The 23532-nt window shown below is 40.4% G+C and overlaps 2 protein-coding genes across 2 annotated transcripts; one reads left to right on the top strand and one right to left on the bottom strand.

Annotated features, from left to right (window-relative positions):
* Positions 1-5296: 5296 nt before the first annotated feature.
* On the top strand, positions 5297-5776 carry LOC140014586 (uncharacterized mitochondrial protein AtMg00310-like). Its single transcript, XM_072065644.1, has one exon. The coding sequence runs from the start codon at positions 5297-5299 to the stop codon at positions 5774-5776; it is 480 nt and encodes a 159-aa protein (XP_071921745.1).
* A 2857-nt stretch (positions 5777-8633) lies between these two features.
* LOC113710021 (putative disease resistance protein RGA4) lies at positions 8634-10702 on the bottom strand. The gene is made up of 2 exons (XM_027232870.1): positions 10411-10702; positions 8634-10303 (listed from the first exon to the last, which is right to left on the bottom strand). The coding sequence occupies exons 1-2, from the start codon at positions 10700-10702 to the stop codon at positions 8634-8636; spliced, it is 1962 nt and encodes a 653-aa protein (XP_027088671.1).
* Positions 10703-23532: the final 12830 nt, after the last annotated feature.

Here is a 23532-nt window from a genome sequence, read left to right as displayed (position 1 = left end):
CATTTTTATGTAAAACATTCTTAAAACTTAAATATTATCACTGTGCTAGTTGGCAATTTTTGTTGTCAGTCATTACAATATGACAAACACATTGCTCATGTCAAAATTTCAAACTGTAAACTAGATATGACATATTCTTGGCTCAATACAAAAATGCTTAAACGAATGAGAAACTCAAAGCCTTTTAATTTTGAGTAATGCCATTATTTCTCCCAGTCTAGTAATTTTTTTGACCAAAAGGCAAAACTTCGATAGTCTAAAACTTTCACTATTGAATACAAGTCTGGAACTAAATTAACTAACTAACTGAAATAATCAACAATGCAATTAAAAATACGGATGGAGATAAAGATCAATATATAACGTATGTACTAAGTGCTCAAGCAAAGTAGAAAGAAACTAAGATGAATGCATTTGATCAAAAATAAATGATGGATAAGCTGAAAAAACTAGCCTAATTCACAGCACTGAATTTTAAAAGTGTATGCTACCTACTAAAAACTACAAAATTTTGAAATTTGCATTGGAAAGAATGTGCAGCTAGTTACCTTTTTCATCATATAACATAAATTTCGATGGCATAAAAAATTTTATAGATAGCCATGTCAAATATGACAATTATGTTTTAAGACTAGATTGCAATAAATTTTCTCATTAATGAAGTTCAAACAAATAAAGACATGCCTGAGCGAAACCCTCTCACGCGTAGAGGCTTTTTCTCTCTCTTGGGAAGAGAGCTCCTTTCCCCTTGGTGGGAACTCCAAACTTTTGAAAAAATTCAAGCAACCAATGAACATAGCTCAAAAGTTTGGAACTGAACTAAAAGCCAGATTCTAATATTGCGTGCAAGCCTGATTCTCAAAGCCAAGATTTCAACACACATTCGGATAAAGCCACCATTAAGAAACAACATTTAAGGAAGTCATGAAGATGGAGCTGGTCGGTGGGTAAGAGGTAGGGAAAAAAAAAACAAAAAGGAAAAAGACAAAAGTACTTCTGTGGGTGCATTTCCTATGCAGCTGGTCGGAAATTCCATCAACTTTATAAAAGGAAAGAAGTCTCGTCCAGGTAGTATAACTGTCCTTGCTCTTGTTTAGTGTTTTTGCCTTTCTGTGTTTGTAGCTTCAGTTCGGTGTGTTCACCTGGTTTTGGCTACCTGTTTCTTTACTTCCATAGAGCTAGGGGATTAGTGTGGTGCTAGTGGTAAGTGTCAAGGTACCTTCTGTCTTTCTCTAGTGGTGTAATGGAGGAGGAGTTGGTTGAGGTGCTGCAGAAATTTGCCCTCTTAGAGAAGGAAGTGGGAAGCACTCTCTTAGATCTGGGGGACCTAGATGAAGAAATCACAGAATGCCAGGGTAGTGTCATAGGAAAAATAAGAGGGGAGAAAATAGTTAATTTTACAGGTGTTAAAAATTTTGTCACCGTGACTTGGAGCTACCCTAAAGGCCTTAAAGTGGTAGAATTAGGACCCAATGTTTTCCAGTTTACTATTCCAGATTCTAAGGATAAGGAAAGGATTGTAGAGGGGGGGTCCGTGGATTATAGACAATCAGATATTAGTGCTTAGGAATTGGAAGATTGGGATTGAGGAGGACAAAGATGCTTTTAGTTTAGCTCCGGTTTGGGTGCAAGTGTGGAATCTCCCCATCCACTGCCTTTCTAAGGCAGTTGGGAAGAAAGTGGGAACCATATTTAATGAGGTCAAGGATGTGTTAATTCCTCAGACTGGAGGTAAAGAAGGGAAACATATGAAACTTTTAGTTTTGGTAGATATAAAGCAACCATTATTGAGAGGAACCATGGTGCAGATCAATGGAATGAACAAATGGTTGTCCTTTAAATATGAGAAGTGTCCTGACTTCTGCTATAGCTGTGGTGTCATTGGACATTGTGAAAAGAATTGCAAGTCTCCTGTGCTGGTGAAAAAGGGTCAATATCAGAACCAGTATGGTCCGTGGATGAGGTTGTTTGGGGGTAGAAGCTCTCCTCAAAAAGAGGGGAGCTTAAAGATCTGGACACCACATAAACAGGTCTGGAAGGTGAGAAATGGGGAAATGATCAGGATAGAGGAGTTAGAGAGACAGGATAAGGGAGCTGACTTACATCAGGTTAGGGATGTCAATAGGTCAGATAATGTTATGGTGAAAGAGCTACAGAAACCTTGTGTGGAGAAGAGTGGATTAACTGATGTTGAAAGGAGGAGTATAGGTAGGATAATACCAAATTGGAGTGCTGATAAGGAGGTAGAGAAGGAGGAAGGGATGCAGGAAGGTAGGAACATTAGTACTGAAATGAAAGAGGTAAGATTTGAGGAGGCTAGATATACTGAATTAACAGATAATGTGGGTACTGAGGAGGAAATGGAGGACCAAGGTGCCCTAGGAAGAGAGATGTTATAAGAGATTGAGAGGTGCGAAGGAGGTGAAGAGGGAGTACAAGGCAGACTTAGGGGTAGAGGGGAGCTAGAGTGCATGGAAATTGATGAGAGCATCAGTAAAGAAAACCAAAGAGGTCTCAGGTAAGAAGGGAAGAGATTCAGGAGAGTACATTCTGGTCCAAGAAAGTTAAGGACTCCTCTTAAGGAGATAAATGGTATCAAAAGGAAGTTCCAACTGAGAGATGAAGATATGGAAGAGGCTGGGGATCAAGAACACTTCGATAAAAGACATAGAGGAGACCAGAAGGAAGGGAAAGTCTATGTAGGGATTGAAGGGGGAGGGATCAGCCCGAACTGGTCCCCAAAGGACCAATGAGAGCTATGGTGTGGAATTGTCAAGGTGCAGGGAGCCCCTTGACAATTCCCCACCTGAAGGAGGTTAACAACCTCCTCTCCCTCAACTTGATTTTTTTGAGTGAAACTAAGAACAAGGCTAAGTATATGGAGAAGGTGAAAAGGATTCTGAACTTTGACAATTGTTTTGTGATAGAGGCTATGAATAAGTCTGGAGGGATGAGTGTGATGTGGAATGAGGAAACAAAGGTTAAAGATATTAAACATTCTGCCTTTACCATTGAAGTGCTGATAGAGGATGAGGAAGTGAAAAATGAGTGGTAGTTGATAGGAATTTATGTCAGTTGTGATAAACAGACGAGGAAAGGGCAATGGGATGTTATTAGCAGGAGGAAAGCTTTGTGGGGGGGGGGAGAACTGGTTAATTATGGGGGATTTTAATGATCTATATTCTAATGAGGAGAAGTGGGGGGGGGGCAGGATTAGAGAGGAATGGAGCTTCTTGGACTTTAGGCAGTTCATCTAGGAGAATCATCTGATTGATATTGGGTTTGAAGGTAACCCCTGGACCTGGTGTAATCAGTGGCAAGATGGGAAAATAAGACAAAGGCTGGATAGGGGGCTTAGCAGTGGAGGATGGAGTAACCTTTTTGAACAACCTAAGTGCACTCATGTTGAAAGTTTAGCCTCTAACCATAGCATGTTGGTACTGGACACAAATCCAGGGGAAAGGAGAAAGAGAAAGAAGTTTTTCTTTGACAAAAGATGGGTCCAGAGAGAAGGAGTGGGAGAGGTGATAAAAAAGGCTTGGAGAAGGATGTCAGGGGATCTAGAATGTTTAGGGTAGTACATAAAATTAAGAGATGTAGAGTTGCTTTGCTGAAGTGGAGGAATGGCTTTGTTGAAAACTTTAAGAACAGGATCTCGACTTTGAAACAACAGCTGTTGGAGGAGAAAGGTTCTGATACTGAAGGAAGGAAGGGAAGAGTTGTTGATTTGAAGAACCAGTTAGTGAGAGCGTACAGAGAGGAGGAACAATACTGGAGCCAGGAAGCTAGGATAAACTGGTTACAAGAAGGAGATAAGAATACTAAATATTTCCATGCAGTGGCGAAGGGGAGAAGAAAAAGAAATAAGATAGGGAATTTGTAGAGAGAGGATGGTTCTTGGACTACTGATGACAAGGATATAGCTGAAGAGATAGCTAGATATTATAGACAACTCTTTAGGTCTACTAGGACAGAGGGTCTAGAGGAGGTTCTGGATGGTATCCAAAGAACAATTACTGACCAGATCAATGTTAATCTAACTAGGCCTGCGGAGGAAAATGAGATAAAGGTAGCAGTCTTCACCATGAATCCTAATAAGGCACCAGGGCCTGATGGGATGACACCCCTCTTCTTCCAAAAATTCTGGCCTACCATTAAGGAAGAGGTGGTGAAAGCAATCAAAGCTTTCTTTCAGTCTGGGCATATGCTCAAATCTCTGAACCATACCATTATCTCTCTCATTCCTAAGGTGGATCTGCCTACTGACTTGAAACAATATAGGCCAATCAGCCTCTGCAATGTACTCTATAAAGTTATCTCCAAAATCCTAGCAAATAGATTGAAACCTGTCCTAGAACACTGCATTAGTAAAAACCAATCAGCCTTCGTTCCAAATAGACAGATTCTGGATAATATAATCATTTCCCATGAATGCCTTCATTTTCTTAAAAACAAGAGACAAGGTAAGGATGGCTATATTGCAATCAAGCTGGACATGTCTAAAGCCTATGATAGAGTTGAATGGGATTATCTGCAAGCTGTGATGGAAAAAAATGGGGTTTAATCAGGTGTGGGTAGATTGGATAATGGAGTGCATTAGGTCTGTTTCCTATTCCTTCAATATAAATGGAGAAACCAAGGAATATATGATCCCTTCTAGAGGCATCAGGCAAGGTGACCCTCTGTCACCTTACCTGTTCTTATTGTGTTCTGAAGGGCTCTCTAATCTGCTAAGGAATGCAGCTAGACAGGGATTGCTAAGTGGACTAAGGATCAGTAAGCAAGGACCAGCAATAACTCATTTATTTTTTACTGATGACACATTGATTTTCTGTAAAGTTGTGGGGGCAGAAACAAGAAAATTAAAAGATATCCTGGATCAATATGAAAGAGGGTCTGGCCAGGTGATAAATTTGGACAAATCCTCTATTTGCTTTAGTAAGAATACAAAGGAAAAGGACAAGGAGGAAACTTGCGAGCCACTAGCAGGAGTAAGGACAGTGAATCAAGGTAAATATCTGGGCCTTCCAATGGTAATCACAAGGACAAAAGGACAAGTATTTGCCTACATAAAAGATAACATCAAAGCCAGACTCAATAGTTTGAAGAACAAGTTCCTAAGTGCAGCAGGGAAGGAGGTGATGTTAAAAGCTGTGGCTATGGCCATGCCAAATTATGCGATAGCCTGTTTCAAGTTACCTGTTACACTTTGCAAGGAAATCTCAGGGATGATGGCTAGTTATTGGTGGGGGAGTCAAAAGGGAAGAGCAAAGTACACTGGTGCTCGTGGGACAAAATGATGAAGGCAAAACTGGAAGGAGGTCTGGGATTCAGGAACTTATTGTGTTTCAACAAAGCAATGCTGGGGAAGCAGATTTGGAGAATGATAAGATACCCAAACTTTTTGGTTAGCAGAATACTAAAGTCTAAGTACTATCCCAAGGATTCCATTCTGAATTGTGAGACCCCTAAGAATGCATCTTGGTTCTGGCAAAGTATCATATCAGCAAGAGAGGCAGTCAAAGGGGGCATTCTGAAAAGAGTGGGATCAGGGAAGAGTATAAGAATCTGGAAAGACCAATGGATTCCAAACAATCTAAATGGAAGGCCTACTACAAGGATGCCAGAAAGTGGGGAGGGGCAAAAGGTGGAAGAACTGATCTCAAACTTCAGATGGAATAGGAATGAGATATACAGGAGGTTCAATAGGAAGGATGCTGAGAACATTTTGAAGATACCTATCAGTCTGTCAAGATCAGGGGACATGCACTTCTGAATACATACCAAGAGTGGGGAGTACTCAGTTAAATCATGTTATCAGGTTCTGCTTAAGGAAGAGAGAAGTAAGGGCAGTGAAGCAAAAGGAGAAGCTAGATCGAGTTATGATGACTCTAACACACACATCTGGAAAACTCTCTGGAGACTGAACATCAAGCATAAGATCAAGCTATTCATATGGAGGTGCATTACTAACACCTTAACAGCCAAGGAAACAATTTTCAGGAGGACAAAACAAGGATCGCCTATTTGTTCAAGGTGTGGAGATAGTATGGAAACGGTGGAACACATTCTATTCCATTGCCAGCAGGCTCAGAGGGTATGGAAGCTAGCACCAGTCCAGTGGGATGGCATCCAGAACCAAACAGGATGCTTCAAGAAGTGGTGGGCAGCATTAGTTCAAGCCACAAGTAGGACTGAAGGAAGACAGCATATTGCCTTGACTGCTAACATACTTTGGCAGCTATGGAAAGACAGAAATGAGATGAAATTTGAAGGGAAAGAAAGAGATGGTCTGAAAATTGTACAAAAAACCAGTACATAATGGATGGAATATGAGGAAGCTTGGAAAGGCAAGGATGAGAAAAGTACATCAGAAACAGATGAAGCAAATGGAAGAGCAAGGGAGGAGGGAGAGCTAATGGAACTTCAGATTGCTACCAAGAAAGCAGCAGTGGAACATAAATTGGGAATTGGCATCGTTGCTAAGCAGTTTGGAGCGAGGATCAGAGCTGAGTGGACTTTAGTGGATAGGAGCGCGCACATGGATACTCAAGATGAAGCTGTAGCAGTAAGGTTGGCACTAATGAAAGTAAGACAACAAAGCTGGCAAAGAATCAAAGTCATTAGTGCTAACAAGCAACTCATTGCCTTGCTAAAAGCTGGGAAAGGTGATAACCCGAATACTGCTACACTGGTCGAAGACATACATGTGTTAGGTAATCTGTTTCAAATGTGCTCTTTTGAAGTTAGGAATATTAGTAATATGTCTTTATGTAATTAAATTAGCCATTATGCTCTAAGCATACTTATGGATGAGGAGAGAATTTTTGGCTCTCCTTAAGTGTCACGGTACACTTTGTAAAGTTGCTTGAGCCGTTGCTCAAATATTGTACAGTTTGTTGATTTATAAAATATCTTCTATCGTTTCCGGAAAAAAAAAAAAAAAAGAAGTTCAAACAAATGCTAGAGGAAGTAAAAAGGATAGTGGATCACAAATGAGTACCGTGAAAGTGAAAAAAACACACAAATACATAAACAGAGAGGTTATCTGAAAATAAAAATTCAGAGGACCAAGGAAAGATAGATTTGCAATAGTTATTTAGCAGAAGTTAGGTTGCATAATTAAAGATTCGATTGTCAAACATTATCAATACATTACTGCTGCCAATACTTGGAACAAATTTTAAGGGGAAATAAATATAAATGGACTGAAGAAGCAAAAACTAATTGACAAAACTATGTAGTAGCACAGAGGATTATCTAGCAGCATTAATTGAGGAAACTGACATTGTTGTGAAGTTCAAATGGGGATTAGCCTCTGATTTGCTGCTAATCAATTACAATTTCAGGAATGTGGCAAATCTTTGACCACTCAGAATTAGGGTCGGTGGTGCTGCTACTGGTGCTCTCTGGTTTACATCTCTCCTTTAGAAGGGGATAGTTGTCAATCTGTAGCTCACTTAGTTTGGTGAGGCTTCTCATAGATTGGTGAGAGGGTAAATTCTCTAACTTTTTACAATCCCAGAGCCCAAGTTGTTCAAGTGTCGAAAGCTTCCCAAACCAATCAGGCAATGATTTTACTCCAAAACCAACTAGTTCAAGACCTGTTAGGACAGAGAGATACTGAATTTGCTCGGGCAGAAATTCCCAATGAGGCCATCCAAACAAACTTAATTCTGAAAGGGAGGGGAAGTAATAGTGGGGTGGTTGGAGAGCATAAAAAAAGAGGTCTAGGAAGGAATGCAACTCTGTGGTTTCTGAGAATGGTCCAATCCCGAAGCTTCTCAAGTTTGTAAGAGAACAAAGCTTCCCCTTGGGCAAGTCTATTAATTTAGGACAAAATGATATACGTAGGAAAGAGAGAGAAGGTGTTCGGTTTAAATTGATCGGAAAGGAGATAAGATTGTCACATCTGTATACTTGCAATCTCTCAAGAGGTAAACCACTGGGCATTGGCCCAGTGGCCATCAGGGAGGGACTTAAGTCCCTTCTTGGGCTGTTGGTGAGGATTCAAACCTCACCAGCAGCGAAAAAAATCTAAGAGTTGTGCCATAACACTCCCTTGGTCTAGTTGGGTCTGTATACCCACTAGTCCTTAGGCTCCCCCTTCCCCTAGATTAGGATAGAGTAGGTTATATAAATGTATCGTTGCTGACAAAAAAAAATCTCTCAAGAGGTAGAGGAGGAGGACAAGTAGTGGAAAGGGTGGGCGAAGAAGTGGAATTCCACTCTGACTCAGATATCTGGGGGATGGACAAGTGGGTCAACCCATCACACATGCAAATGTCTAATACTCGTAAGGCAGTGAGGTATTTGTATCCCTTGGGGATTGAAATCGACTTGAGTGAATTGCAACGCCAAACGACTAATTTCTCTAAGGATTCGAGGCCGACCAACTGTTGAGTAGCATTATTGCCAATACAAGCGTGTGGTTGGCTCAACTCAACTATTGTTTGGGAATTTGGACCTTCTAAGATTTGACAAACATCAAACGAAAAATCCAATAATTTAGTCAAATCATCATAATGTTTTAACTCGAGATCTGTAAGATTTGAATTGTTTTGGAATAAAGTATTTGGTAGTTTTGTGAGCCCATTCACATGCGAAATGTAAAGACCGGTGAGAGTGCTAACTCAATTGCAAATATATTCCATTACGGCTGATCCATTCTTAGTCTCACTGATGTGCAATTTCTGGAGACTTGGAAAAGTTGCTAGTTCGGGGCAGTCTTCAATCTCTATCGTCTCCAGGCTCGGAAATACCATCATTTCTCTATCATGAACTTTTGCTTCCATCCATTTGGTCAAATTTTTCATTCTTCTTAGAATGAAATGTTTAAGTGCTGGAAACAATTCTAAGGAACTTTGACTGCTACTTCCACCATGCATGGTTGATCCTCCATAAAAAGAAGGCCATATGTTTGTTATGCCATCAAGTCCTTCCAAGTGAAGAGAACAGAGGAAGGGCATGTGTCCAAGAGTTGGTAGCTCTTTGCAATTTCCGTAATTTTGCACTTCAAAGTGCTTCAACTTCACCAAATTCGTGAAATTGTTTGGAAACATTGTCAATGATTCACAATCTTCAATCTCTATCATCTCAAGAATAGGAAATACCACCACTGTTCTATCATCAACTATTGCTTCTATCCATTCAATCAAATTTTCCATGTCCCTTAGAATGAAATGCTTAAGTGCTGGAAACAATTTTGGGGGACTTTGATTGCTAGTGCCACTATGCAGGGCTGATTCTCCGTAAAAAGAAGGCCCTATGCTTGTTATGCCATTAAGTCTTACCAAGTGAAGAGATCTAAGAGAGGGCATGTGTCCAAGAGTTGGTAACTCTTTGTAGTTTGTACAATTTTGCAGTTCAAAGTGTCTCAAATTCACCAAATTCTTGAAATTGTTTGGAAACTTTATCAATGATTCGCAATCTTCAACTCTTAATGTCTGCAAATTATAAAGTTGACAAAGAGAATCTGGCATTGTTTTGATTGAAATTCTTGACAAATCTAGGTATCTCAAATGAGTTAACTTGGCAAGTGTTTTGGGAAGCTTCTTGACACTTGATGACCTTAAACTCAAAACTCGCAACATAAAAAATGATATCTCTCTATCATTAAGTGATTTGTCTTCTAACAAAAATAATGTTGTAATACACTTGAACCTTTCAGAGGAAGGAAATGGCATTTCTTTTTCACTTCTCTCTAGTTCAAGATATTGAATGGGAAACTTCTCCTTATCGTCACTTCCGGACTCTGTCAACCTTAAAGTTTTAGAATTGGAAATGGATTGCACCATATCATGCACAAGATCATGCATTTTGCAATTCAAAACATTCCCATACTCATCCTTCATTGCATCTTGAAACAAGTTACTATCCAACAAAATGGTAAAATACATGTTACCAACTTCCTCCATACACATATTGTTTCGTTGATTCGAATGAAGAAATCCTTCTGCCACCCAAAGTTGGATCAATTGATTCCTTTCCATTTGAAAATCTTTGGGAAAAATTGAACAATATGCAAAACACTTTTTAAGAGATGGATATGGAAGATGATCAAAGCTCAACTTCAAAATTTCAGCAATGCCACTATTTTCACCACAACCTAAACTTTGAAGTCTACTCTCTAAAGTTTCCCATTCAGCTGTTCCCTTGTTGCGCAACATGCCACTGAGAACACTTGCAGCCAATGGTAAGCCGCGGCATCTTTGTGCAATCTTGACTCCTAAATGTTGTAACCTATTTGGCACTTCCCCAGTGCCAAATGCATTTTCTTTGAGAATGAGCCAACATTGATCATCTGATAATTGTTCCAGGTACAAGAAGGCAAAGAAATTCTCATGATGGTTGCCACTTGTTGCTCACGAGTGGTCACAAGAATCCAGCTTCCCATGGCTTGGCTAGTACCCCTCAAAGACCCAAGAAACCCATTCCATAGTGTGGACTCCTTATTCCAAACATCATCCAAAACCAAAAGATACTTTTTACAATCCAATAATTCCTTAAGCCGATTGACTCTGGCTTCCCTAGTCTCAACGTCGGGCATTGGTTCCTTCAATGATTCTAGCATCAACCTAAAAAGTCTATTGGCATTGAAATCATCTGACACGCATACCCACATTCTCTTCTCAAAATGTTCTTGGATCTTTGGATTATTAAAAACTTTTCGAGCCAAGGTGGTTTTCCTGATCCCGCCCATCCCTACTGTGGCGACCCCACTTCCCCCTAAGGCGAACCAAAGGGTTGGCGGGCCGTCTGCCCAACTCTCGCCAGGACTCACGCAAGCATTCTAACCCAAAACCTTCCGACGGTTAACCTAAGCTATTACAATAATGATTCTTCCGAAACAAATCAATTTCTATCTCCACATTAACTTCAGAGATAACAACATATAACTTAGCCAATCGACGGTTCTTAAATACTTCCAGCGACGCTTGCAATAGATAGGGACATACTATACCAATACAAACATACAAATTGAGTATTAGAATTAGAGATTACACTTTTCCAGCTTCAAGTGGCAATCCAAAATGAAAAGTACGATGCTTAGCTTAGAATCCGTTACAAACCGAAAATTACAATCAAATTGTTCAAGTACAACCATAAGAAATATAAGCTGCTCAAATACTTTCAAACTTCACATCCTGTAAGGAAAACAAATAAACATGGGGTGAGCTAAAGCTCAGTGGTGCCCCAAAACATGCAGTCACGTAATTCAAACAGCGAGTAATAACTTAAACAAGTTAAACAATTAGGAAAGCGTGTAACAGCACAAGGTAGGATACAGGGGCTCTCAGGAGCCATTTTCCTCGCTTGAGCACCGTTTATCGTAGTTGACCCTCCGTCAACTTTCACTACCTATAATCCATGTAGATCCACTCATTTTAATCCTAACCCGTCACCATTCATACCCCTGTCCCGGGCCCGAACGTCGACTAAGGACGCAGTATACTCGAGGTATACTCGTAGATAATTGGTCGAGGGATTCACCCGACGACGTTTTTGTAGTTAGATTCAAGTGCCGAGGGATTCACCCAACGACGTAACTACTTTTAGATTCAAGGATTATTGTAGTTAGATTCAAGTGCCGAGGGATTCACCCAACGACGTAACTACTTTTAGATTCAAGGATTTACGAGAAAAATGATTCACGCAAGTCACCACTCGAACGGCTAGTGCGATAAAGTACACACTGATCACTTCGATGGATCAAAACTCATTTTGCAATATATCACATATCGAGTCAAGAAAGCACTTAATTCAAGTAGGAAAAGAACAGGCAGGAACACTCACCAAGAGTGGAGTTCAGATATCAGGTTGGGAGTCAAATTCCGCGTCCTCGCGATATCCTAAAAACCAAAATTTTGAAACCATAAGTTTCTATTCAGTTTTTAAACTTATTCGTATAAGAATTTATTTAATATAATACTAGTTTACTTTCTCAAGAGATTTCAAAAATCTATTTAGATTGAAGCTTGACAAAAGTAGTAGAAATGTTCCTTATTTTTCCTTAGAAGGGTAACTAGTATTACTTACTAGAAACAAGTCGACAAACTTCTCAAAATCATAGTTAGAAAGTTACTTTGAACATTTCCCTAAAGTTACGGCTTTTGCAGAAATTATCCTTAAAAACTATTTTTCCTAGAATAGGGTTTCTTGCCGAGCAAGTCTCCCAAGCTTTTCACTGGGATTAGTAAAACTAGTATTTTAAAACTTTTCCTATAGTTAACTATACAAGTGCAAGGCTTATAGGAAGGAAAAGAATTGAAATAAGACTTGGAGTTTCCAAAAGTTATAGAACTTATTTACTGAAGCTATCGGGCTGGTTTGAGCCGAAGGAAATTATTGAATTGGAAAGTTTTAGGCAAAACGCTAGATATAGAGTTTTATAATATCATACTAGCTGGAAAATATTTTTGGTTAATTTTGAACGCAGCTACTCGAGTTCGCAAGGTCTATACAATTTCCCCCCGCTCCGATTCCATTTCGAGATCATAAAATGGATCAAAATATGGCAAAAATCACATAGCAAATTACTAAGGCTTCGTCAATCATTAGCCCTAGCTTTCAACAATTGCATTTCTGAATAAAATAAAATGGTCAACCAAGGCTTCATCAATCATTAGCACTTGGTTTCAGCTAACCCAACATAAGCAAATAAAATACGAGTGGAGTCCCAAGACATTCCAGCAATTAACTTCCATCATCCAATACTACTTTATAAAAAATCATTTCAATGGCTAAGGGCTTCGTCAATCATTAGCCCTTAGCACCCAAGATATCAAATGACTCATTGCCAAACAGTTTTCACAGACTACGTGTGCATTTTGTCATGCATTTCGGGTTTCTAACACCCCAAGGAAGAATTCTAAAGTCAAGCTGAAGATTCTGGTTCATAATCAAATTCGAGCAACAGGATTAGACACCCCAAAAAAATTCAAGAATCTGTCTAGCAAGCCACGGGTGAATCATGCATGAAGGAATTTTCTGTTTTCACTTTATTTATTCAGGTGAAGCAGGCTATTAAACTCTCACTTCCTCATGCCATTACTTAGCTAAACAATGCACAATTCCCGTTCAGGGGTTGAAGTTAAACCACTGTTATAGTCTTCAAAATTTCCAGTTTCAAGTTAACGGCAATTCACAAAGAAATTCCAGCAATAACAATGGTTCTAAAACAGGATTTTCTTTGGTTAAAACAGAATTTTTGGTACTCTATTAGGACATGTAAACACGTAGCTAGCTAGTAAAGGTTTCCAAATCAAATCCAGGTTCAAGCTACAATTATACTCATCTAACACAAATCCAGAAATTATATCAGCTAGTCTCGAATGATCATCCATGAACCAATTTTTCTGCTTTCATTTTATTTTCTTGGTTAGCCGAGCTACTTGACCTCATGCAAGCTTTAATTAACATGTTGTTAACTGGCTAACATTTTTGGTTCAAGAATTAAATTCGAACAACAACAAGAGTCATCCAATTCTTCAAGAAAGATTCCAGCTAGCTTCGAAATACATGCATGGGACAGATTTCTGTTTTCGTTTTGTTTTTCTTGGTTAGCCGAGTTAATCATCCTTATGCCAGTCTCAAACATCATGTTGCTTGCTATATAAACATAGATATCCACTCAAATTATCACATTTAGTTACATTAGGCTGCACTTCAAAATTTCCAGCTCACGGTAATCCAATTCCTCAAACAGATTTTCTCACACCTCTGATTTCAACATCTGATCGAATCACTCTATGTGCAAGGCCATAATCCTCTCGTCTTGAGTTAGGTAACACAGCCGAAAGCTCAGGTTATCAATGGGGATAGTTAGGATTAAAATCACAGCTTGTCAAAATTAAGCAAATTAAGCAAATCATTTCCAAATTAGTCTCGGCAGAAAGTTTCCATCGAACCAGAATTTCCTAAGTTCCTTAATTCATCAATCAACTTCATAGAATTAACATGCAGAGTCCTAAGCATCTTAATCATTAAGTTTCACTCGGCTAATTACACTTGAGTGCTCAGGTTATCACATGAAAACAGAATTACAGCTACCTTTCCAAATCATTTCCTCGGCAGAAACATTTACATCAAAACAGATTTCTCATTCATTCTTCAACTTCATCTTCCGGATACATAGGTTGACATGCATGGTCTTAATCATAATAATCATCCAAGATCAGTTAGTTAATCACCAATGCATGCTCAAATCAATTCCAGAAAACACATTAGAGCTACATTCCTAACTCAGCTACTCGGCAGGGCATATAACCGAAACAGGAATTTTTCTAATATCTTAAATTCATCATCCGATGGTTCCACAGTACATGCATGCTTCAAGATAGCTCAAACTACCTCTGATTAGTCCTAAAATGATCCAGAATTTTACCTCACAGAAGCTCACTCACTCGACTGAATGCTGAGGTCTATCCCTCCCTCTCGGCTCTTCTCCTCACGCACGGCAAGCTGGTTCTGGTTGGGTTGCAGTGGGTGCAGCTAGTAATGGTGGAAGCTGGAAAACAATTGGCTGAGCTTGGAGAATGCAGTGGATAGTCTGCTCACGGTTTCTCCGCCTCTCCTCTCTCCTCGATGCTTGCAGACAGAACCAGAAATGGAACCGCACTCTCAGCTTCCTTCCTCACTCTCGGTCGATGATAACAGTGTGAGGGTGGAGTGTTATCTGAGGTAGGGAGTGTGCAGAGGTTATGGACTGGGATTGTGAAGTGGTGCTGCGGTTTGAGGATGGTTGAGTGTCGGAAGTGATTGAGTGTAGGGGTGGTGAAGCTGCGGTTGGCCGAATGGGGTGGTGGCTGATCATGATGTCCGAGGAGTTGTTTGGCTGCCTGGAATGGTTGTGGCCGTGGGGTAATTGTGTGACATTGTGAGGGTAGTTTAGTCTTTTCACTTCTCCTCCTATTATCCACTTAAGTCCTTGGTTCTAACTTAGCTCCAAAAATTGTCCCCGAGTGTGATTTGAACGCCTAATGATTCGCTAATCTTGCAAGGCTTTGGTTAACGAAATTTTATGTCTTAAATATGGTTAGAGTACTTGTAATGTTTTTATCTAGAATTTATCGGTTGCATAAAAAAAAATATTGAGATAACTAGCTACACTTAACCTTATTCGAAATTTAGAGTTAGCTATATAACAAAATTTAAGGAATTATTTTCAAGGAGTAAACTTAATATAACTCAGGAATTATTAACTTAGTGTAGCAAAGCTAAGTGCTTTAATAGTTAGCACCGTTGTATTATTTTGCACATGAAAATTATTATTATTATTATTTTTTATTTACTTGTTTAAAACAAATGAAATAATGTGGTAGATTAGAATAAGAACTACGAATGAAATTTGCACCAGTATATAAAAGTGAGTGAAAGTAATACTAGAAAAGATTTTAAAGAATACGAATGTTAAATACAAGTGAAATTGAAGTATGCATTGGTATTTCTTGCAAAATTCAAGGTTCTCACATCCTCCCCTCCTTACAATGAATTTTGTCCTCAAAATTCACACATTCTGGATAAATAAATCGGGATACTTTTTCTGCATTTCTTCTTCTAACTCCCAAGTTGCTTCCTCGAGTCCATGATTTTTTCACAAAATCTTCACCAACGGAATTTTCTTATTTCTCAACTCCTTCATTTCTCTTTCCAAAATCCTGACCGGTCCTTCTTCATATGTTAACGTCTCATCCATTTCAATTCCTTCCAGTGGCAGCACGTGACTTGGATCGGAGTAATATTTCCTAAGCATGGAGACGTGAAATACATCGTGAATCTTAGCCATGCTTGCAGCTAGCTTCAATTGATATGCTACCAACCCAACTCTCTTCAAAATTTCGAAAGGTCCGATATATCTTGGCTTCAGCTTCTTACCTTTCTTGGACACTACTCCGCCCTTCAAGGGTTTAATTCTGAGAAAAACCTTGTCTCCTACTTCGAATTCCAAATCTTTCCTCCTTGTGTCGGCGTAGCTCTTTTATCTACTCTGGGCAACTTGAAGCCTTTCTCTAATAAGTTTTACTTTTTCCTGTGCTTCCTCGATCCAAGGTATAGCTGTAGGGTCTACGACTTTCTTTTCTCCAACTTCATCCCAGTGAATCGGAGATCGGCACCTTCTTCCATATAAAGCCTCATATGGTGCCATCTGAATCGAAGCCTGATAGCTGTTATTATATGCGAATTCCACCAAGGTCATATATTGGCTCCACTTACCTCCAAAATCCAGTATACATGACCTCAGTAAATCCTCCAAAGTTTGAATTGTCCTTTCCGATTGCCCGTCGGTTTGGGGATGATACGCAGTACTAAACTTCAACTTGGTCCTCAAGGAATCCTAAAATTTCTGCCAAAAACGCGAGACAAATCTTGGGTCTCGATCAGACACGATACTCACTGGAATACCATATAACCTTAGGATCTCTTCTGAGTACAACTTGACAAATTTTTCCAATGTAAAACTCATGCTTACAGGTAAAAAGTGTGCAGACTTAGTAAGTCGATCGACTATTACCCAAATTGCATCAAAACCTTTTTGACTTTTAGGTAAGCCCGTTACAAAATCCATTGTTATGTGTTCCCATTTCCATTCAGGGATTTCTAATGGTTGCAGTAAACCAGAGGGCTTCTGATGTTCAGCTTTCACTTGTTGGCAGATCAAGCATCTTTGTACAAATGCTGCCACGTCCTTTTTCAAACCTTCCCACCAGTATAATCCCTTTACATCGTGATACATCTTAGTCACCCCTGGGTGTATAGTATACTTCGATCGATGTGATTCTTCTAAAATTTCTTTCCTTAACTCCTCATTTGCCGGAATCACAATTCGATCTCGAAACCTCAATACCCCCTCAGGCCCTAATTTGAAGTCTAGGGTTTCCCCTTTTTGCACTTTCTCCAAATTCTTCCGAATCATAGGGTCCGTTTTTTGGGCTTCCTTAATACGCTCTAGTAAAGGTGACTTCAATGATAAGTTCCCAAATAAAACCTTCAATTTCTCCAAGCGAGGGTTCCAGCCACTTATTTCTTCTAACATATCCCACTCATTTACCATTAACCCTGCTACTTGGGCCTTCCTACTTAGAGCGTCAGCCACCACATTGGCTTTTCCTGGATGGTAATTAATCGAGCAGTCGTAATCTTCCAGAAATTCTACCCATCGCTTTTGTCTCAAATTCAGCTCCTTTTGGGAGAACAAGTACTTGAGACTCTTATGATCCGTAAAAACCTCAAAAGTCACGCCGTACAAGTAGTGTCTCCATTTCTTCAAGGTGAAAATTACTGCGGCTAGTTCTAGGTCATGAGTTGGGTAGTTCTGTTCGTGGGGTTTCAATCTCCTAGAAGCATAAGCAACTACCTTACCCATTTGCATTAAAACACATCCCAGACCTTCTCTGGAAGCATCAGAATATACAGTATAACCTTCACCTCCATCAGGTAAAACTAAAACGGGAGCGGATGTTAACCGCTTCTTTAGTTCCTGAAAACTTGACTCACACTTCGGAGTCCAGACAAACTTGGCTCCTTTCTTGGTTAACTCAGTCATAGGTCCTGCAATTTTCAAGAAATCCTGGATAAATCGCCTATAATAACCTGCTAAGCCCAAGAAACTTCTAACTTCAGTTGGAGTTTTTGGTTGTTTCCAATTCGTAACGGCCTCAACTTTTGCCGGATCCACGGCAATTCCATCTTCAGAGACTCTGTGCCCTAGAAAAGATATTTCAGTCAACCAAAACTCACACTTGCTGAATTTGGCATACAGCTTATGTTCTCTTAGTATCTGCAAAACCACCTCTAAGTGCTTAGTATGTTCTTCTCGGGTCTTAGAGTAAATCAAGATATCATCTATGAAAACCACTACAAATTGATCTAGATACTTCTTAAAAATTCTCTGCATCAGATCCATGAAAGCAGCTGGTGCGTTGGTTAATCCAAAAGGCATGACTGCAAACTCAAAATGTCCATATCTCGTACTAAAAGCAGTCTTAGGTATATCTTCCTTCCTGATCTTCAACTGATAGTACCCTTGCCTTAAATCCAGCTTAGAGAAGACTACTGACCCTTGCAGTTGATCGAACAAGCTATCAATCAACGGTAGAGGGTATTTATTCTTAATTGTAGCCTCATTTAACCCTCGGTAATCGATACACAACCTCAAGCTTCCATCTTTTTTCTTCACAAATAGGACAGGTGCTCCCCAAGGTGAGTCACTCTCCTTCACAAAACCTTTCTCCAATAGATCCTGTAATTGGATTTTCAATTCTTTTAGTTCAGCAGGAGCCATTCGATACGGGGTCTTAGAAATTGGAGCCGTTCCAGGCATCAAGTCAATCTTAAATTCCACTTCTCTTTCCGGCGGTAAAGTCCTTAGCTCTTCGGGAAAAACATCCGAAAATTCCCGTACCACTGGTACATCCTCCAGCTTCACTTGATCACTGGGAGCGTTTATCAAGAAAGCTAAGAAACCTTGCGCTCCTTTAGACAACATTTTCCTAGCTCGAATTCCTGAGATTATAGCAGATGATGCTAACCTACCCTTGACATCTAACCTCAGGGTTGCTTCACCAGGTATACAAAATTCCACCACTTTCGCTCGGCAGTCAAGTTTAGCATGATGATGGCCTAGAAAATCCATTCCTATTATAACATCGTAACCTTTTATGTCCAGACTGATCAAATCCACTAGCATTTTACGCTCTCCAATCCAGAATTCACAATTCTTATAAGCCAGACTAGTGATTACATTCTTATTACCCATGGGTGTTCTAACTTCAAGATCGAAGGGTAATTTAACAGGTTGCACATCTATTCCAGACATAAAGGATGGATTAACGAATGAATGGGTTGCACCAGGGTCAATTAACACTTTAGCTAATCGGTGAAAGATCGGGAGTGTACCTTCCACCACTTCCGAGGCATCAGGTACAGGTTGGTCACCTATAGCATACACTCTGGCAGGAACTGTCGGCCGGCTCCCTCCAGAAGTGTTTGGTCTAGCATTTGGGGTAGTCCCACCTTGCATTGATGGACATCCGGAAATCTGGTGCTCGCTACTTCCGCATTTCAAGCACTTTCCTTGCCTCTTCCAGCAGCTATCCATAGTATGACCAGGTTTCTTACAGTATACACAAGTCATTTGGGGAATTATGGCTCGGCCTCCTTGCGAGGTATTCCTAGGTTGTCCTCTTCCAATCGGTCCCCCTCTATTTCCATTGTTTCTTCCCCCTGCATTTCTGGCCCCGGTTCCCCTTGCTTGCGCACCTCGCGGTGCTCCGGGACTAGTCATTCCGCCAGTTCCTCGGCCCATCTTAGCCGGTGGAGTATTTCCATACGTCGGCTCTCGACTACTGCTGGGGGTAAATCTTTTCTTAGCTTGAAAAGATTTCACTTGAGCTCTAGCTACTTCAACTCTCTGAGCTCTTTCGACAGCATCTGCGAAAGTATCTATTCTCACGGCGGCTAAACTTTCCTGTAGTTCCACATTCAAACCTTGCACAAACCTCCGAACACGCCTCTGCTCGGTGGCTACCAACTCAGGTGCAAAGCGGGATAGCTTTGTGAACTGGATTTCATATTCGGCGACACTCATCGCCCCTTGCTTGCATCTAATGAAATCATCCTCTCTCTTCTCTTGAATGAGAGGTGGAAGGAATTTGGCATTGAACTCCCTTGTGAAGTTCATCCAAGTTCGTGGTGTATGATTAGTCTCCCAATGAACCCTCATTAGGTTCCACCAGGAGCGAGCGGCTCCCTCAAACTGGAAGGTGGCAAAAGTCACCTTTCGTTCCTCCGTATAGTTTAGGGCGGCGAAGATCTCAGTGATCCTCTCCCACCAGCCTTCGGCCACTTCCGGCTCGGGTCCTCCGTAGAATTTGGGGGGTCCAAACTTCAGGAACCTTTCCAGTGCCCGATCATCGGAATCAACTGGACTTCCCTGATGGCGCCCTGGTCTAGCAGCTTGGTGTTCAGTCAAGCGCTCTAGGACGTCAGTGATATGGTTAATAGCGGTGGCTACTCCGTCTCCGCCCCCGCCCCCTTGCCCTTGGTCTGGGTTGACCTCAGGCTCTCTATCTCTACCCGCTTCCGGGTGTTGTCTAGTGGGTCTCCCGCGGCCCCTTCCTATCACTTGGCGATCCATAGTCTAAGTTATGCCTATTATGGGAGGATCAAATGATTAGGCGAAGTGTTATTTATTTAGGCTTATTAATGTTTCCTTAGTAAGTAAAATTGATATGGAATGGAAGAAAAGTAAGTAAAACACTTAACATATATTTTCAGGTGAAAGTCATACAAATAATAGGTTGGGACATTCCCAGAAGGTAAGGCACATAACTAGCAAAAATACATACAAGTAATCCCTTAAACAAAATTAGGGAAATGGTGCCTCGGAAATAAGTCATCCACCTAGACAAAACTTGATGACCTAGCTAATGTCCCCCTATTCTAACCCTACATATCCAATATGGTCGAATCGATCCAAGCCTAACCCTCAGCAGGGCTATCGGGAGCTATGTCCTCCTCCGGGTCCTCCTCTGGATCCTCCTCCGGGTCCTCCTCTGGATCCTCCTCCGGATCCTCCTCCGGATCCTCCTGCTCGACACTCTGAAGGATACTCGTGGCCTCATCTATCATCATCGCGGCATCTGCCCTGATGCCGACGCTCCTATCACGTATCCTCTCAGCCAATCGAGTCACCCTCGCTCTTTGACGCGCTATCTCCACGCGAGCGGCCTCCAGCCTAGCATGTTTCGCTGCTACCCTCTGCTCTAACTCTACTATGCGGTCGAACTGAGTGTCCACCATGATACTCAGCTCTTCTACATCCTGAGAAAAAGAGAAGTTAGCGTCCCTCAGCTGGCGACGCTCATCATCCAGGGATAGTACTAGCTCATTGGGGTAGGCATAAGTGGCCCTACACTGGCACCGAGGATGCCTATCAGTTGGGGTGTAACGGATATGGGCTCCTCCACCTCGTGGCCTATAAGAGATGGACCTAAGAGGCTCTATATGTCCATTAGACGCCCCATTACCATTAGCGTGTCCATTACCATTCTCCATACTTGCAGAAGAATTAAAACTTAGAGGTTAGAGCTCGAATAACTAATCGAATCGATATTACTTAAGATGTATCTAATGGTCTCAATTCTTTCTTCTAAAGAGTTCGGGGTTTCTGACTCGTATAGTATATCCCTCAAATAACTTTTCTAACCTAGTGCTCTGATACCACCTGTGGCGACCCCACTTCCCCCTAAGGCGAATCAAAGGGTTGGCGGGCCGTCTGCCCAGCTCTCGCCAGGACTCACGCAAGTATTCTAACCCAAAACCTTCCGACGGTTAACCTAAGCTATTACAATAATGATTCTTCCGAAACAAATCAATTTCTATCACCACATTAACTTCAGAGATAACAGCATATAACTTAGCCAATCGACGGTTCTTAAATACTTCCAGCGACGCTCGCAATAGATAGGGACATACTATACCAATACAAACATACAAATTGAGTATTAGAATTAGAGATTACACTTTTTCAGCTTCAAGTGGCAATCCAAAATGAAAAGTACGATGCTTAGCTTAGAATCCGTTACAAACCGAAAATTACAATCAAATTGTTCAAGTACAACCATAAGAAATATAAGCTGCTCAAATACTTTCAAACTTCACATCCTGTAAGGAAAACAAATAAACATGGGGTGAGCTAAAGCTCAGTGGTGCCCCAAAACATGCAGTCATGTAATTCAAACAGCGAGTAATAACTTAAACAAGTTAAACAATTAGGAAAGCGTGTAACACCACAAGGTAGGATACAGGGGCTCTCAGGAGCCATTTTCCTCGCTTGAGCACCGTTTATCGTAGTTGACCCTCCGTCAACTTTCACTACCTATAATCCATGTAGATCCACTCATTTTAATCCTAACCCGTCACCATTCATACCCCTGTCCCGGGCCCGAACGTCGACTAAGGACGCAGTATACTCGAGATATACTCGTAGATAATTGGTCGAGAGATTCACCCAACGACGTTTTTGTAGTTAGATTCAAGTGCCGAGGGATTCACCCAACGACGTAACTACTTTTAGATTCAAGGATTTACGAGAAAAATGATTCACGCAAGTCACCACTCGAACGGCTAGTGCGATAAAGTACACACTGCTCACTTCGATGGATCAAAACTCATTTTGCAATATATCACATATCGAGTCAAGAAAGCACTTAATTCAAGTAGGAAAAGAACAGGCAGGAACACTCACCAAGAGTGGAGTTCAGATATCAGGTTGGGAGTCAAATTCCGCGTCCTCGCGATATCCTAAAAACCAAATTTTTGAAACCATAAGTTTCTATTCAGTTTTTAAACTTATTCGTATAAGAATTTATTTAATATAATACTAGTTTACTTTCTCAAGAGATTTCAAAAATCTATTTAGATTGAAGCTTGACAAAAGTAGTAGAAATGTTCCTTATTTTTCCTTAGAAGGGTAACTAGTATTACTTACTAGAAACAAGTCGACAAACTTCTCAAAATCATAGTTAGAAAGTTACTTTGAACATTTCCCTAAAGTTACGGCTTTTGCAGAAATTATCCTTAAAAACTATTTTTCCTAGAATAGGGTTTCTTGCCGAGCAAGTCTCCCAAGCTTTTCACTGGGATTAGTAAAACTAGTATTTTAAAACTTTTCCTATAGTTAACTATACAAGTGCAAGGCTTATAGGAAGGAAAAGAATTGAAATAAGACTTGGAGTTTCCAAAAGTTATAGAACTTATTTACTGAAGCTATCGGGCTGGTTTGAGCCGAAGGAAATTATTGAATTGGAAAGTTTTAGGCAAAACGCTAGATATAGAGTTTTATAATATCATACTAGCTGGAAAATATTTTTGGTTAATTTTGAACGCAGCTACTCGAGTTCGCAAGGTCTATACAATTTCCCCCCGCTCCGATTCCATTTCGAGATCATAAAATGGATCAAAATATGGCAAAAATCACATAGCAAATTACTAAGGCTTCGTCAATCATTAGCCCTAGCTTTCAACAATTGCATTTCTGAATAAAATAAAATGGTCAACCAAGGCTTCATCAATCATTAGCACTTGGTTTCAGCTAACCCAACATAAGCAAATAAAATACGAGTGGAGTCCCAAGACATTCCAGCAATTAACTTCCATCATCCAATACTACTTTATAAAAAATCATTTCAATGGCTAAGGGCTTCGTCAATCATTAGCCCTTAGCACCCAAGATATCAAATGACTCATTGCCAAACAGTTTTCACAGACTACGTGTGCATTTTGTCATGCATTTCGGGTTTCTAACACCCCAAGGAAGAATTCTAAAGTCAAGCTGAAGATTCTGGTTCATAATCAAATTCGAGCAACAGGATTAGACATCCCAAAAAAATTCAAGAATCTGTCTAGCAAGCCACGGGTGAATCATGCATGAAGGAATTTTCTGTTTTCACTTTATTTATTCAGGTGAAGCAGGCTATTAAACTCTCACTTCCTCATGCCATTACTTAGCTAAACAATGCACAATTCCCG

Source organism: Coffea arabica, chromosome 9e (genome assembly GCF_036785885.1).
Source record: "Coffea arabica cultivar ET-39 chromosome 9e, Coffea Arabica ET-39 HiFi, whole genome shotgun sequence".
In the NCBI taxonomy this organism is placed as follows: Eukaryota; Viridiplantae; Streptophyta; class Magnoliopsida; order Gentianales; family Rubiaceae; genus Coffea; species Coffea arabica.
Note: the sequence above shows the minus strand (reverse complement) of the source record. Positions and strands in the feature narration are given on the sequence as shown.

What these genes read in the sequence shown, in the direction of transcription:
- LOC140014586 (XM_072065644.1), top strand. Translation starts at nt 5,297, where the DNA reads ATGATGAAGGCAAAACTGGAAGGAGGTCTGGGATTCAGGAACTTATTG.
- LOC113710021 (XM_027232870.1), bottom strand. Translation starts at nt 10,702, where the DNA reads ATGGGCGGGATCAGGAAAACCACCTTGGCTCGAAAAGTTTTTAATAAT. An exon ending in GTTTCTTGGGTCTTTGAGGG is followed by an intron (nt 10,304 to 10,410) that starts GTACTAGCCAAG and finishes AACAATTATCAG; the next exon opens with ATGATCAATGTTGGCTCATT.